This window comes from Hyperolius riggenbachi, chromosome 6, assembly GCF_040937935.1.
Source record: "Hyperolius riggenbachi isolate aHypRig1 chromosome 6, aHypRig1.pri, whole genome shotgun sequence".
Lineage (NCBI taxonomy): Eukaryota > Metazoa > Chordata > Amphibia > Anura > Hyperoliidae > Hyperolius > Hyperolius riggenbachi.
Genome location: NC_090651.1, coordinates 308,645,639 through 308,659,990, shown reverse-complemented (window position 1 = coordinate 308,659,990; position 14,352 = coordinate 308,645,639). Strand labels below are relative to the sequence as shown.

The window sequence follows — 14,352 nt, the reverse complement described above, 5'->3', positions numbered from 1 at the left end:
TTGGAATACACAGGTTCCTGACAGAATCTGCTGCTGTGAGACGTCTCAGTCTCTGGAGCCAGCCTTGGGGGGGGGCAGCATAAATTAGAAGGGGGCGGAGACTGAAGTCCAGAGAGGCAGAGCTGCTGAGAACAGCTCTGCTTCTTCCTGTTCTCTTCCTGGTAGCATATTCTGCGACCATAAAAGTTGTGGAGAGATTAAGATTATTATCTGGACAGGGGGCACTCGTTTTTAAAGCTGGAATACTGTAGGCGACCAGGTATTTATAGCCTTAACATCATTTTTTTTAGATAAAATAAGAAAAAAAAGTCACTTCAGATTCTCTTTAAAGAGAATCTGTATTGTTAAAATCGCACAAAAGTAAACATACCAGTGCGTTAGGGGACATCTATTCCCCTCTGTCACAATTTCGCCGCTCCCCGCCACATTAAAAGTGGTTAAAAACCGTTTTAAAAAGTTTGTTTATAAACAAACAAAATGGCCACCAAAACAGGAAGTAGGTTGATGTACAGTATGTCCACACATAGAAAATACATCCATACACAAGCAGGCTGTATACACCCTTCCTTTTGAATCTCAAGAGATCATTTGTGTGTTTCTTTCCCCCCTGAGGGGGGAGTGCATAGCAGAACCACAACACTGAAGAACTTGGCAGCCTTCCAGACACAGGCTGACAAGTCTGACAAGGGAAAGATACATTGATTTATTCCAGAGACTGTGATAGTACAAAGTGCTGCAGTAAGCCAGAACACATTAGAATAGCTTTTGGAACTTGTAGGATGATAAAAAAACAGGATGCAATTTTTGTTACGGAGTCTCTTTAAGTGGTTAAGGTATACTTCAAATAAATGGGACATGGCCTGTATGTTGCATCTTCTTGCTCCTTGCAGTCGTTCTGGTCCCTGTCCCTCTCCCTCATTCCAGTCCGATTCCAGTTGTGTTCCTCCAAAAGATGCATGCACACCGCTCAATTGTGCTCTTGTGGCCGGGTGCATTCTGCGCATGCGACCAGCCAGGTTTCTGAGGGGCACAGCTACTGAACAGAGCAATGCAGAATGACTGTGAGGGACCAGAATGACTACAGGGGGCTAGAAGAAGCTCTTGGTCATTTTAAAATCGACACAATTTGTTCACTTTAGTTTAAGTTTGTTTACATTGTTTAATATGAATTTAAAACCTAACCATTTCTAGCAAAAACTGGTGAGTATCAGTGTGTTTGCTGCCAGTCACTGGATTAGTTCAGATGGTGAGAATGGGTAACTGTGCCTGCTGCTCTGCAGTTAAAGGGGAACTGAAGAGAGAGGTATATGGAGGCTGCCATGTTTATTTCCTTTTAAGCAGTACCAGTTGCCTGGCAGCCCTGCTGATCCTCTGCCTCTAATACTATTAGCCACAGCCCCTGAACAAGCATGCAGCAGATCAGGTGGTTCAGACTTTAAAGTCAGATCTGACAAGACTAGCCCCATGCTTTTTTCTGGTGTTATTCAGATACTACTGCACAGAAATAGACCAGCAGGGCTGCCAGGCAACTGGTATTGATTAAAAGGAAATAAATGGGGAGCCTACGTATACCTCTTACTTCAGTTCCCCTTTAAATACTCCATTAGGAAGGAGTTTCTAGGCAGTCTATACTTCACTGTTGCAATTATTGCAAAGAAGCACAATTGGAGCTTTCAGTGTGTGTTTAACATTTTTAGATGGCTGAAAACTGTAATGGAAAGATCATTTTTAATAACATTAAATTGTAAGAGACTTGTGCAGCATCAATTTATGGGAATTTTATAACCATTCCCTTTGAGGCCCCTTTATACTTGCATTGCAAGTGTACCTTGCTTTACCATGTTTTATTGCACAGTAACACAATGGCAATGCAAGTGTGTGCAGCCTTGCACACTGAACTATATCGCGCTGAAAGCTTCCCAATCACCGCGAAGCCGACGCAAAGTCTGCAGAATGTTACCGTATGACTTCTGTGACGCCGCTCCGGCGGAAGTCATTGGCGTCAATGGGTGAAACAGGAATTAATCCTACGGGAGCACGACGTGCATGCGCGGACTGACGGGAATCCCAGTGACGTACGTCACAATGGAAGGACATATTGGGAAGTCTTGCTGAATTGTAGGCCAGACCGTCCATTTCACCCACCCACTAAATACTGTAACCTGTATCTCTCCATCCCCAGGGCGTTTGATCACAGGAGACTGCAACAAGAACATTCATTTGTGGAACCCTAAAGAAGGAGGAACATGGCATGTAGACCAAAGACCCTTTACAGGCCACACTAAATCCGTGGAGGATCTTCAGTGGTCTCCTAATGAAGCCACGGTAAATGGAAAACAACCCTTTTAGTTTACTGCAGTCACTGGACGCTTCCATTTATTTCAAAATATTGTCTGTTAGCAGACACAGGTGGGACATCCCTATACCAGATATACAAAGACAGGTGCAAAGAAAACTCAATGGAATGTTATGCAACTGCCATAAGCGATTAGTTAAAGAGTCTGAAGTCTCTTTTAAAAAAACAGTTTTTACCTCTTATTTATGTTAATGATCACTGGCAGACCTAAAATGCTGCTATCCCGCTGCCGAACGAGGGTTCTATCGCCCTCAAATCTCCAGGGCAAAAACGGGGGAGCATTTCCTGGTAGAGGCAGAGCTTTCTGCAGTAGCTCTGCCTCTCCTCACATCAATCCCCGCTGATCGCCGCCTCTCCCCGCCCCTCTGTCATCTTTCACTGGCGGGAGAGAGGCGGAGATCCGCAGTGGATTGACGCGAATGGAGACAGCTACATCGCTAAGCTCTGCCTCCCTGGGCAGCAAAATCCCATCACTAAGAAAGTCGTGGATTTTTGCCCTAGGATTTGAGGGTGATAAAACCCTCGTTTGGCCACGGGATAGCGGCGGTTTAGGTCTGCCAGTGATCCCTAACATAAATAAAAACTGATTTTTCAAGAGGCTTCATAGTCTCTTTAAAAAGTAGCTTGATTTAACTGCCTAACGACTGCTCCACGCTGATTGGCATGAGCAGCGCGGCAGCCACAGGACCACTGCACGGCAATTGGCATGAATGGCTGGGAATGGACTTCGCAGGGGATCGCATGCGCATCCCCGCTTTAATGACGGATCGGAACTCCGTCATCAGTCTCCCAGCGGCGATCGCCGCTAGAGACTGTTAGACGGCAAAACCGCCATCTAATAACATTGTACAGCGATGCGATCTAAGGCAGCCCTGTACTGGGGACAGCTGTGTGACACCACTCCCCTGTCCACCGCGTGGCGTGACGCACGTGCTGCTCCATTGTTCCTCTGCCATTCCCCCACATAGCAACACAGCGCGCCATAAGCTACACAGCTTACAAGCGCCTGTGCGCTTCAGCCTAGCGATGTCGCCCAAGGGGATTGGGTCCTGATTCCCGACGGGAGACCTCAATCACAGGTGTGTACGCACCTTAATACATTTTGCCGTTGACCCTAAAGATGCATGCAGATCAGATGTTTGTGATAAAATATGCCACATGCTTGTTTCTGGTGTGATTCAGACACTACTGTTGCCAAAATGATCAGCAGGATGCCAGGCAACTGGTACTGTTGAAAAGGAGATAAATATGGCAACCTTTATATACCTCTCACTTCACTTACGCGAATATTTGCATAGTTAATGGACAAATATTTTATAGAAAATGGACACAAGGAAACACATTTAAAAAAAAAAAAAAAATTCACATTTGTGTATAAATATCCAAGTCAAGTAAAAATGCAAAATTTGATGCAGTTTTGACTCATCAGTACTGGTGAGTGACCCAGAGCAAGAGTCTTTGTTGGGAGTATGAACTTCACCGCCTGCTTGCTTTCCCAGCTCGATGCCTAGCTTAAAGAGGAGCTGTTAGGTATAAGGTCTCAGAGAAAATAAACACATATATCAGTAGCTAAAGATTGGCTGTACTTACATTACATATGCATTTCACTGTCCACGTTTGGATTTCACAGAATTTTTATATAGTATATGCAGAGAATGATGCTCCTGACAGCCCATGGCAGGTTCCATGTTTGTGAAGCCAAATGTGTCGTCATGTCCTGCCTGCTTCTGATCACAGAACAGCTCCTACAGAATAACACAGTGTGCAGTGAATATTAATGAGCCATGTGGCTAGGAACAATAGCGGACTCCTGCAGTGTACTCTGCCCGGAGATTTATCTGTGCTGTGGCTGGACTGAGTTAGAAGCTGCTGAAACTTGATCCCGTCTTCTCCTTAGCAGCCGAGGGGAGGGCCCCAGAATGCTTTGCAGTATGGAATGCGGCTTGCGTCTTCCTTAGGAGCTTAGCTTTGCTGATAAGAACACATCAAATGTAAGAGAGATTTTTATCTTTTGTAATGTCTTTTTGGCTTCTGTCTAAACTGTTTAACACAGGAGAATAGAGGTTTAAATTAGCTTCTGCAGCCTGACAGTTACTCTTTAAAGCAGGATTGTCACCATAAAAATCTAATTTCAACAGCAACTGGTCTGAGTGTATTAAGTGATAAAGATGATAATCCTGCATTCAAAACTTTCAAAACTTTTTCGGCTGTTATGGTTTGGAGTTATCACATACCTTAGCAGCACTTTAATTGCCAAACAGTTGCATGCTGGGTTTTTTTTTATCTATAATATATTCCTCCTCTTCCCTTTATTTCCCCCTCCTTCTAATCACATAAGATGGTGCACTTCCTAGTATAGACCTCAGTGGGAGTGTCTGAAGACTCTGGGAGGAGGGCGGGTAACGAATACACAATTAGCAATAGGAGAAAAAAAGACTGAGGGAGGAAATGATGTCAGGTCAAAGTTAACCAAGATGGAAACGGTCTAGAATAGGATTCTCTGCTTTTCCTTTATAAAATTCACAGGAATCATTATGTGGACAGTGCAATACATCTGTTATGTAAGTAAAACTAGTATTTATCTACTTGTACATGTGGTGTTTTTTTTTTATTATTTCTAAGTTAGCATGGGTGTCGCTTGTTCTTTTAAAAGCAATGAAGCTAAAGCAGTATGATTGGGTAACTAGGTACTTGGGGAAAAAAGACTGATGGGATAACACTGCAATGATTATTTTTTTTACAGGTATTCGCCTCCTGCTCTGTAGATGCATCTATTCGCATTTGGGACACCCGAGCGGCCCCTAACAAGGCATGTATGCTAACCGCAATCCAGGCCCATGATAGTGACATCAATGTGATCAGCTGGAACCGCCACGAGCCATTCATTGTCAGCGGAGGAGATGATGGGGTCCTCAAAATCTGGGACCTGCGGCAGTTTAATGTAGGTATTATTATTACAGTTTGTGTAAATTGCATTCAGTTATGTGCACACTTGAAAGGAACAATGGCCGATGTCCTGTGATTGATTTGTGTGATAGTTTATCCCTCAGTTGGTGTGCAGGAGGATTTCTTTGCCTGTGCCAGGCAGCCCACTCTGTTCTTGGGAGAGGGTGCAACAAGCATGAGGACGTTTACAGCAGGAAATACAGTAATGGTCAGCTGAGTAGTATCTGACTTTGGTGAATCAATAAAGGAGAAGCTGTTGGAGTCAGAAAATACCTGTATAAATATTCACCAGAAATATTCGCAAACCATTGTTTCAGGCAGCAAAACTCAATGTGCGTACATGGCTTTATTAACCTCTTGACGACCAGCTAACGCCGATTGGCGTAAACTGGTCGTCTGCAAGTTTCCATGGAAACGGCCGCTCGTTCGAGCGGCCTTTCCATGTCCATTCACGGAGGCTGTCTCCGTGAACAGCCGGAGAGCAGCCGATCGCGGCTCTCCGGCAAAATGTAAACACGCGGGGAAGAAATCCCCGCTGTTTACATCATACGGCGCTGCTGCGCAGCAGCGCCGTAAGCCAGATCGGCGATCCCCGGCCTCTGATTGGCCGGGGATCGCCGGCATATGATAGGCTGAAGCCTATCCTTCAATGCGCAGGACGGATAACCGTCCTGCGCAGGCCATGGAGGGAGAGGGAGGGACGGGAAGCCAGCGAGCGCCGAAAACGCTGCGGAGGGGGGCTTTGAAGAGCCCCCCCCCGCAAAGCGCAGAGAGCCGGCGGCGATCAGACCCCCCCAGCAGGACATCCCCCTAGTGGGGAAAAAAGGGGGTAAGTCTGATCGCCCTGGCTAAAACCTGATCTGTGCTGCGGGCTGGAGAGCCTACGCAGCACAGATCAGCCAGAAAGCCACTGGTCGGCAAGTGGTTAAAGAGGGCCTAAAGCCTGGTACATACTTTAAATTGTGATTGGCCAATTACTGATCATTTTTACCACCTCCATGTACTATGAGAGTTTGCATGCACAATCTGCTCAGAATATTCAATATCTATGGACCCTCATACTACGTGGAGGTGGTCACTTATTGGCCAGTCATAATAGAAATTGTGTACCAGGCTTAAAGAGAGTCTGAAGCCTTATAAAATCCTATCTTTATTTGACATTTCTTCTTCAATATCACCAGTGCTAAAACGCTGCATCCCTGCGGCAGAACACTGTATTTAACCCCCCCCCCCAAATACCGGGGCAAAATTCCTCGACTTTCTAAGTTGTGGATTTTGCTGCCCGGGGAGGCAGAACTTAGCACTATAGCTCTGCCTCTACTTGCATCAATCCCCCACATTTTGCCCCAGGGGGGTTTAATAACAGCGTTCTGCCACGGGGAAGGTGCGTTTTAGCACTGGTGATATTGCAGAAGATAAATGTCAAATAAAAATAGGATTTTTATAGGGCTGCAGACTTTCTTTAAGTGTTTGAGCAGCCAGTCGCTAAACCCACTACATCAATGAGATTCTAGTAATTCTGGCTTGCATGCAGATACAATTCAAATTGCATGTAGTTTGGAATTTGTCTAATCAAATGCCTCTAAGCGGCGGTCCTCGCAAAGCTGGCCATTTAGTGGCTACTGTGCATGTTCGACTCTGAGTTGCGCGTACCCTGATTGTGCTTCCGCTGCTGGGAGCCCCCTGCGTATGTGCAGAATGGTCCCGGCTGCATGCGCACGATGAGAAGGCACAGGGCTGGCCAGCTTTGGGGGGGTTGTTACTGCTGGCTGGAGGGACTTGGACGGATGATGTGGACACAGGATGACTCCGGATGGGGTGTGAAGAAGCCCCAGGTAAGTTGAACTCAATTTTTCATTTCACTTTAGATTTCCTTCAAATTGGTGATTTTGTTTTTATTAAATTGTTAAAACACTTTTGCAGCCCTGATGCATGTTTATCTATTTCAGCCTGCGGGTAATTTTCACCTTCTTCCCCAATAAGTCTACCACTACTTATCACAAAGAATGATCTATATCTTGTTTTTTCAGCCACCCATTAGGCTTTCTTTGGGTGGTACATTATATTAAGAATTATTTTATTCTAAATGCATTTTAACGAAAAAACTTAAACAATTTGAAAAAAATCATTTCTCAGTTTTCGGCTATTATAGTTTTTAAATACCACATGCTACCATAATTAAAATCCACACATTTTATTTGCCAATTTGTCCCGGTTATTGCAACGTTAAAATTGTATCCCTAGTATAATGTATGGTGACAATATTTTATTTGGAAATAAAGGTACTTTTACAGTTTTACATCCATCGCTAATTTTAGCCCTTAAATTTATAATATTGCCCTCTTGACATACATATTTTTTTTTAATCATTCCCTATAGTCAGTAGATGTAATTTTACTATTTGGCCACAAGATGTCCCTATGTAGTGTACAAGTACGCTACATAGAAAACAATGTGTTGCTACACTGTTACTAGGGAAGTGACAAGCTTCCATTAAAGCCTGCATCATGGGTGAGTTTCGGGGAGATTAATGAATGGGAACTAAATTCCCATTCATAACGCTCAGCAGTGGAAATTGTGGGCTGGAGGAAGTGCGGCAGCTTTATTTAAGAATAAACACTGTTTTTGAACAAAAACAGTGTTTATTCACGGTGGACATGATTGGCACAGGGGACTTTTGTCCCCTGCAGCCAATTCCCCCCCCCTCCCCCCGCTCCCGAAAACAGTGCGAACGCGGGCATTTGCCCGCACAGCAAACTGCACAGATGTGATTAGCGCATCTCTGCGGCTGTAGCGGCTGTGAGGTTCACATCCACACGGCATAAATTGTTAAAGTATATTTTAAATGGAATGTCACTTTAGCCCCTTCATTTAGTAAGTATATCTACTATGGCCTGAGCACTTGAGGTGCATACACACATCAGACCATAGGCTTTGGAAAATGAAAGATCACAGACCAATTTTTCCAGTAACCTCCAGGACAGGTCCACCATGAGACGACCTAGGCTCCTCCCAGGAACAGGAAACGTACCAATTGAGCACTCTATAAATTTTCAACTGACCCCTCTAACCTCAGTTGACGTTTCCTGTTCCAGGAAAGAGTACTCTAGGTCGCTCGCCGGTCCGTCTAGCCAGGTGTGCTGGGGACCTTTGGTTGGCGATGCATGGTGGACCGGCCCGGAGAGGAGAGCTGTCTGAGGCGTGCTGGTTTACCTTCTTCTACGCGTTATGGCTGCCCGGGTGGTGGTGGTTCCGAGGACGCGAGCGGCGTCCATGATTCACTCGTGGCGGAGGCTGTGGCGCGCCGGAAGTGACGTGGGGCAAACCTGGGCGTCCGGAGGGACTGGCAGTGGAGTTGCCCTCAATGGCGGCGATCGGAGTGCGTACTTCCGCCCATACATGACGTCATTTCCGGAAGGCGCGAGTGAAGAGACGCCGGATGCCTGCAGAGCTCGGCATTTCGTTGTGCGAGCAGAGCAGGATGGACGCTAAGCAGGAGCCAGGAAAGGTAAGATGGGCGGAAGGCTTGGTGACCTTTATGGTATGAGCCGAGGAGCCCTATGCCGCGTCTATGCTGAGGTCTTATCTGATAATAGAAATTAAGGCAAGCCATATTATACTGCTTAGCGTCTGATCTGAGGTCTCTATTTGTAACAGAGTATATCCATATGTATATATATATTACGTCTGTCTGAGGTTTGAATACATAGAGGTTGTGTATATGGGCATGTTGTGTGACATTTAGTGTTACTTAGTTGCTATCACATACCTCAGTTTATGTATTTGATAAACCCTGTTCTTTCTGAAATTTCTCAGGGAGCCTCAGTAAAGGTTTTATGTACTGCTATTGTTATACTTGTACCTTTTTCTGTTCTGGTGTTGGAGACATTATAAAAATCACGCTCTGAAATCATACACCTGGGTGTCCTTATAAGCGGCAATTAGAGGCAAGGGATTGACATTAGGTTTTTTTGTGTGTTTCATTATAGGGCACAGAATCTGCTGACCCATCAAGGCCTAGGAGGCGTTGCCCGCTCTGTGACACAAAACTTGCCAATACATACAGTAAACAGTTTTGCCAACCCTGTCTTGTTAAAATAATTCAGGAGCAATCGGGGGGCCTAAAAGATGAGATTATGACAGCTGTTAAGCAGGAAATGTCAGATACTATTAAGTCTTTGAAGGAGGTGTTTTCTTCGGCTATGGTCCCACCTACAGACAGATCTAATGCTAGCACTAGTACGGCTGTTCTAGCAGCTTCCGTACCTGATACTGGGGACGCAGTGGCTGAACAACCAGCAAAGTGTAGAACTAAAAGTAGAACCTCATCTAAGAGACCTATCATTTCCTCCTCTGAGGATGAAGAGGTAGAGGAGAGGGAAGATGAGGATGATAATGGTTCTGATATATCTTCAACCAAAAGTATGGAAAGTATATCAGACATAAAGAAAATATCTAGATTCAGATTCCCGGCAGATGAGACTGATCAGCTGATATTAGCAATCAATAAAACTTTAAAAATTGAACCAAAGAAATCGGAAGAGATATCGTTACATGATAGACTGTACCAGGGAATGGAACCAGATGAGCCACTCACATTTCCAGTACATAGATCAACAAAGAACACTATTCTGAGTCAGTGGAAATTCCCAGATAGGAAATTATTTATGTCCAAGGGATTTATGAAGAGATTTCCATTTACTGAGACGGACGCCAAGGTTTGGGACCGATGTCCTAGACTTGATGCAGCTTTCTCTCAAGTCAATAAAGATAACGAATTAGCCTTTGAGGATCTAGGATATCTTAAGGACCCACAGGATAAAAAGGTGGAGTTTGCCCTTAAGAAGGCATGGACTTCAGCGGGAGCAAATTTTAGACCTGCAGCCGCTACGACATGTGTGTCCAGGGTATTAGCCTTATGGGTGAAAGACGTTGAAGACAAGGTAGAGAGAGGAGCATCTAAAGAAGAAATACTAGAATCTTTGGAGGGAGTATCAAAAGCTACAGATTATATAACGGACGCGGCAGCCGAGAACATAAGGGTGAATGCTAGAACTTCTGCCTTAATTAATTCCGCAAGACGTAATTTATGGATCAAGAATTGGGAAGGCAGTCAGGCCTCAAAGACAAGGGTGTGTAACATACCCTTTGATGGAGACCTGTTATTTGGGGCCCAACTGGACGAAATACTGGAGAGAACAGGAGATAGAAAGAAGGGATTCCCAAAGAAAAAGAAATTTATACAGAATAAGAGGTTCTTTAGAAGGAATAGGCAGGAGATCAGGGATAAACCTCAGCAGAGGAGAAAGCCCTGGGCCTTCAATAGAGAGGTAACGAAAAGGAATTCTTCCTTTCGGAACCCAGATGCTCAAGAAAAGAAGTGACGCCAAAGAAAAGGTTGGGGGTCGTCTAACAAAATTTTATTCACAATGGACGAAAATAAGCAGAAACGATTTCATCCTCAGTCTGGTAAATCAAGGGTACAAGATTCAGTTTCAGTCACCTCCAAGAAACAGGTTTGTTTCCACTCCTCTGCCAAGGGACAAACAAAGACGTCAGGCCTTACAAGGCATCATAAAGGATATGGTAGAGGAGGAGGTGGTGGTTCCAGTTCCTTGCGATCAACATCGCAAGGGATTTTACTCTACGATATTTCTTGTAAAGAAACCGTCGGGGAAATTCAGGTTAATTCTAAACCTAAAACCTTTAAACCCGTTTGTGACTTATCAAAGATTCAGGATGGAATCGATCTTCTCTGTGAGAAACTTGCTAACCCCCAACTGTTTCATGACAAATATAGATCTAAGAGACGCCTATTGGCATATTCCGATAGGAGAATCATCACAGAGATTTCTCAGATTTGCGGTAAGACAAAACAAATCAATCCAGCATCTCCAATTCAAGGTCCTGCCTTTCGGCATTTCATCGGCACCCCGCATATTCACCAAAGTAATAGGGGAAGTGGTAAAGAATCTTCACGAAAAGGGAATACTAATAATTCCCTATCTAGACGACTTACTAATAGTGGCAGACTCTCATCAACAAGCAAGAGAGGACACGGAAAAGGTACTGGATCAACTTCAAGCTCTCGGATGGTTGATCAATTGGGAGAAATCAGTACTGAAACCAACATCAAGGATACAGTTTTTAGGGACAGTCATAGACTCAGGAAAAGAAAGACTGTACTTAACAGAAGAGAAGATAATAAAGTTAAGGAGGATAATACAGGATTGTATGACAAATCCAAGACTGACGATAAGGGAGGTCATGCGAATACTGGGTTTTCTGACGTCCACATCTCCGGCAATCCAGTGGGCGTTATTACACACAAGACAACTTCAAAGTTGGTTGATGGAAATCTGGAGCAAGAGACAGGACGATCTGGAAAGAGAGGTAACATGTCCAGAGACAGTACTAAGATCATTAGAATGGTGGATGTCAGAGAAAATCCTAACCGAAGGAAGATTATGGACAATTCCAGCACAAAGTTACGTTACCACAGATGCAAGTCTTCTAGGATGGGGGGCTCATCTAAACGGAAGGATGTTCCAGGGTCTCTGGACAAGAGTAATAAGACACCAATCATCAAATTACAGAGAACTAAGAGCAGTAAAAGAGACATTGATACGAACAGTACAGCTTTTGAGAGGACAGCACGTACAGATCAGAACGGACAACACGACAACAGTAGCATACATAAACCGCCAGGGGGGTACAAGGTCAAAGAAACTTCTAGACCTAGCAATAGAGATCCTAACAATGGCAGAGGAAAACTTCCTATCCCTGTCTGCAGTCCACCTGAAGGGTTCATTGAACAATATGGCAGATTTTCTAAGTCGACACAGACTCTCGAATTCAGAGATGGAGATATCCAGGAGGGTCTTCAGAACATTGGTCAAGAGATGGGGTCGGCCCCAATTAGATATCTTCGCGAACAGAGGGAACACGAAGTGCAAGAGGTTTTATTCCTTAAATCCAGGAGAAGGGGCGGAGGCAGTCGATGCGCTCAGCCAGACTTGGACCTTCGAGAAGGCATACGCGTTTCCACCAATACAATTGATACCTCGAGTTTTGCAGAAGTTAAGACAGTCCAGAGCAACATTAATCCTGATAGCTCCAGACTGGCCAGGGAGAAGCTGGTATCCGATCCTTCTAAAGATGAGGCTGGAAGGACCCGTGAGACTCCCTCACGGAACAGTGCTAGCACAAGTGCAGAAGGGAAGTGTAAATTGCATACCAAATCTAAACCTGTCTGCCTGGCTTCTGAGAGGTCTCCTCTAAGGAAGAGAGGTGTTTCCGAAAGAGTGATCAGTACACTTCTGGATTGTAGAAAGAAGATAACTAGAAAAATATATTTGAAATATTGGAAGACTTTTAACATGTGGAAGGAGCAGACAGGATTCTCTGGCGAACTGATACCCACAGTGTTAGAGTTTCTGCAGGACGGAGTAGAAAAGAACATAGCTCTCAGTACATTAAAGGTACAGGTGACAGCAATATCCACTTATATGGACAGAAAATTAGCAAACGATCCCCTTATCATTCAGTTCTTTAGATCTATAGAAAGAAAGAAACCCATTATAAATAGAAGAGTTCCTCCCTGGGATTTATCCCTGGTATTAAGAGTTCTAAAGGGAGATCAGTTTGAACCTATTACGGAGATTCCGTTAAGACAATTAACAATGAAGGTTATCTTTTTAGTAGCTATTACTTCAGCCAGAAGAGTGAGCGAGCTGGAAGCATTATGCTGTGATGAACCCTTTTGTCTAGTGTTTAACGACAAGGTGATATTAAAAACATGTGAAGAATTTCTTCCTAAGGTAGCTACTAGATTCCATAGATCGCAGGAAATTGTACTACCATCATTCAAAGAAGAACCATCTTTAGATGTCAAAAGGTCTCTTATAGCTTACTTAGAGTAGCAGACTTCAGAGAATCAAGAGCCCTATTCATCAATAGCACAGGCGCTACAAAAGGAAGAAAGATGTCTAAAAGAACTATAGCTAAATGGATAAAACTATGTATAGAAGAGGCATATAGATTAGCAGGGTCCACACTGCTAGGTACAGTAAAGGCTCATTCAACTAGGGCAGCTGCCACATCATGGGCCTACAGAGCGGGTGCTACGCCAGAAGAAATTTGTAGAGCCGCTACGTGGTCAAGTATGGGCACCTTCTCGAGACATTACAGGGTGAATTTGATGACTGCAAGACAGCAATCCTTTGGAGAAAAAGTTCTGCAGGCAGTCGGCCCACCCTAGAATTGGTAAGATCTTCTTGCTCATCTTCTCATGGTGGACCTGTCCTGGAGGTTACTGGAAAAACCAGTGTTAGTTACCTGGTAACATCCTTTTTAGTAACCTCCAGGACAGGTCCGTAACCCACCCGGATAACGGGAAAAAAATATATACATATATATGTTTACAGATTGATTTAGATGTGTATAGATATGTAGTATGATGATATTATGACCCTCTTTGATGGAAAACAGTTCTTGTGGTTGACTGAGGTTAGAGGGGTCAGTTGAAAATTTATAGAGTGCTCAATTGGTACGTTTCCTGTTCCTGGGAGGAGCCTAGGTCGTCTCATGGTGGACCTGTCCTGGAGGTTACTAAAAAGGATGTTACCAGGTAACTAACACTGGTTTTACCTCCTTCCATGTAGTATGAGTCTCCTTCACAGTCTATTCTAGTGAGCAGAACTCCCCATCAGATAGAGATCTTTGCAAGATGCTGCACACATTCAAAAGATCAGTATCTACAAAAGATCCTTTCCTCCAAAATACATTCATAGTCTGATATCTGCAGATCATCATACACACCTTGTTTAACAGACATTCATCTGCAGATCAGACAATCATCTGAAGATCCATCCTTGTGGATCTGATCTGCAGATGAATGTCTGTATGAGGATCTGCAGAGATCATAGACTATGAATGCATTTTGCAGGAACGGATCTTTTGCAGATACTGATCTTTTGAATGTGTACAGCATCTGTGTGCGCAGCATCTTGCAAAGATTTCTGTCTGATGGGGAGTTCAGCTCAATAGAA

General features: G+C 44.2%; 1 protein-coding gene across 1 annotated transcript in view; it reads left to right on the top strand.

Annotated features, from left to right (window-relative positions):
• GRWD1 (glutamate rich WD repeat containing 1) overlaps positions 1-14,352 on the top strand; it is a 31,151-nt gene that overhangs the window by 13,458 nt on the left and 3,341 nt on the right. Inside the window, exons 5-6 of the mRNA XM_068241302.1 lie at positions 2,183-2,325; positions 5,100-5,297. Coding sequence (XP_068097403.1) covers positions 2,183-2,325; positions 5,100-5,297 — 341 coding nt within the window. The remainder of the gene's footprint in view (positions 1-2,182; positions 2,326-5,099; positions 5,298-14,352) is intronic.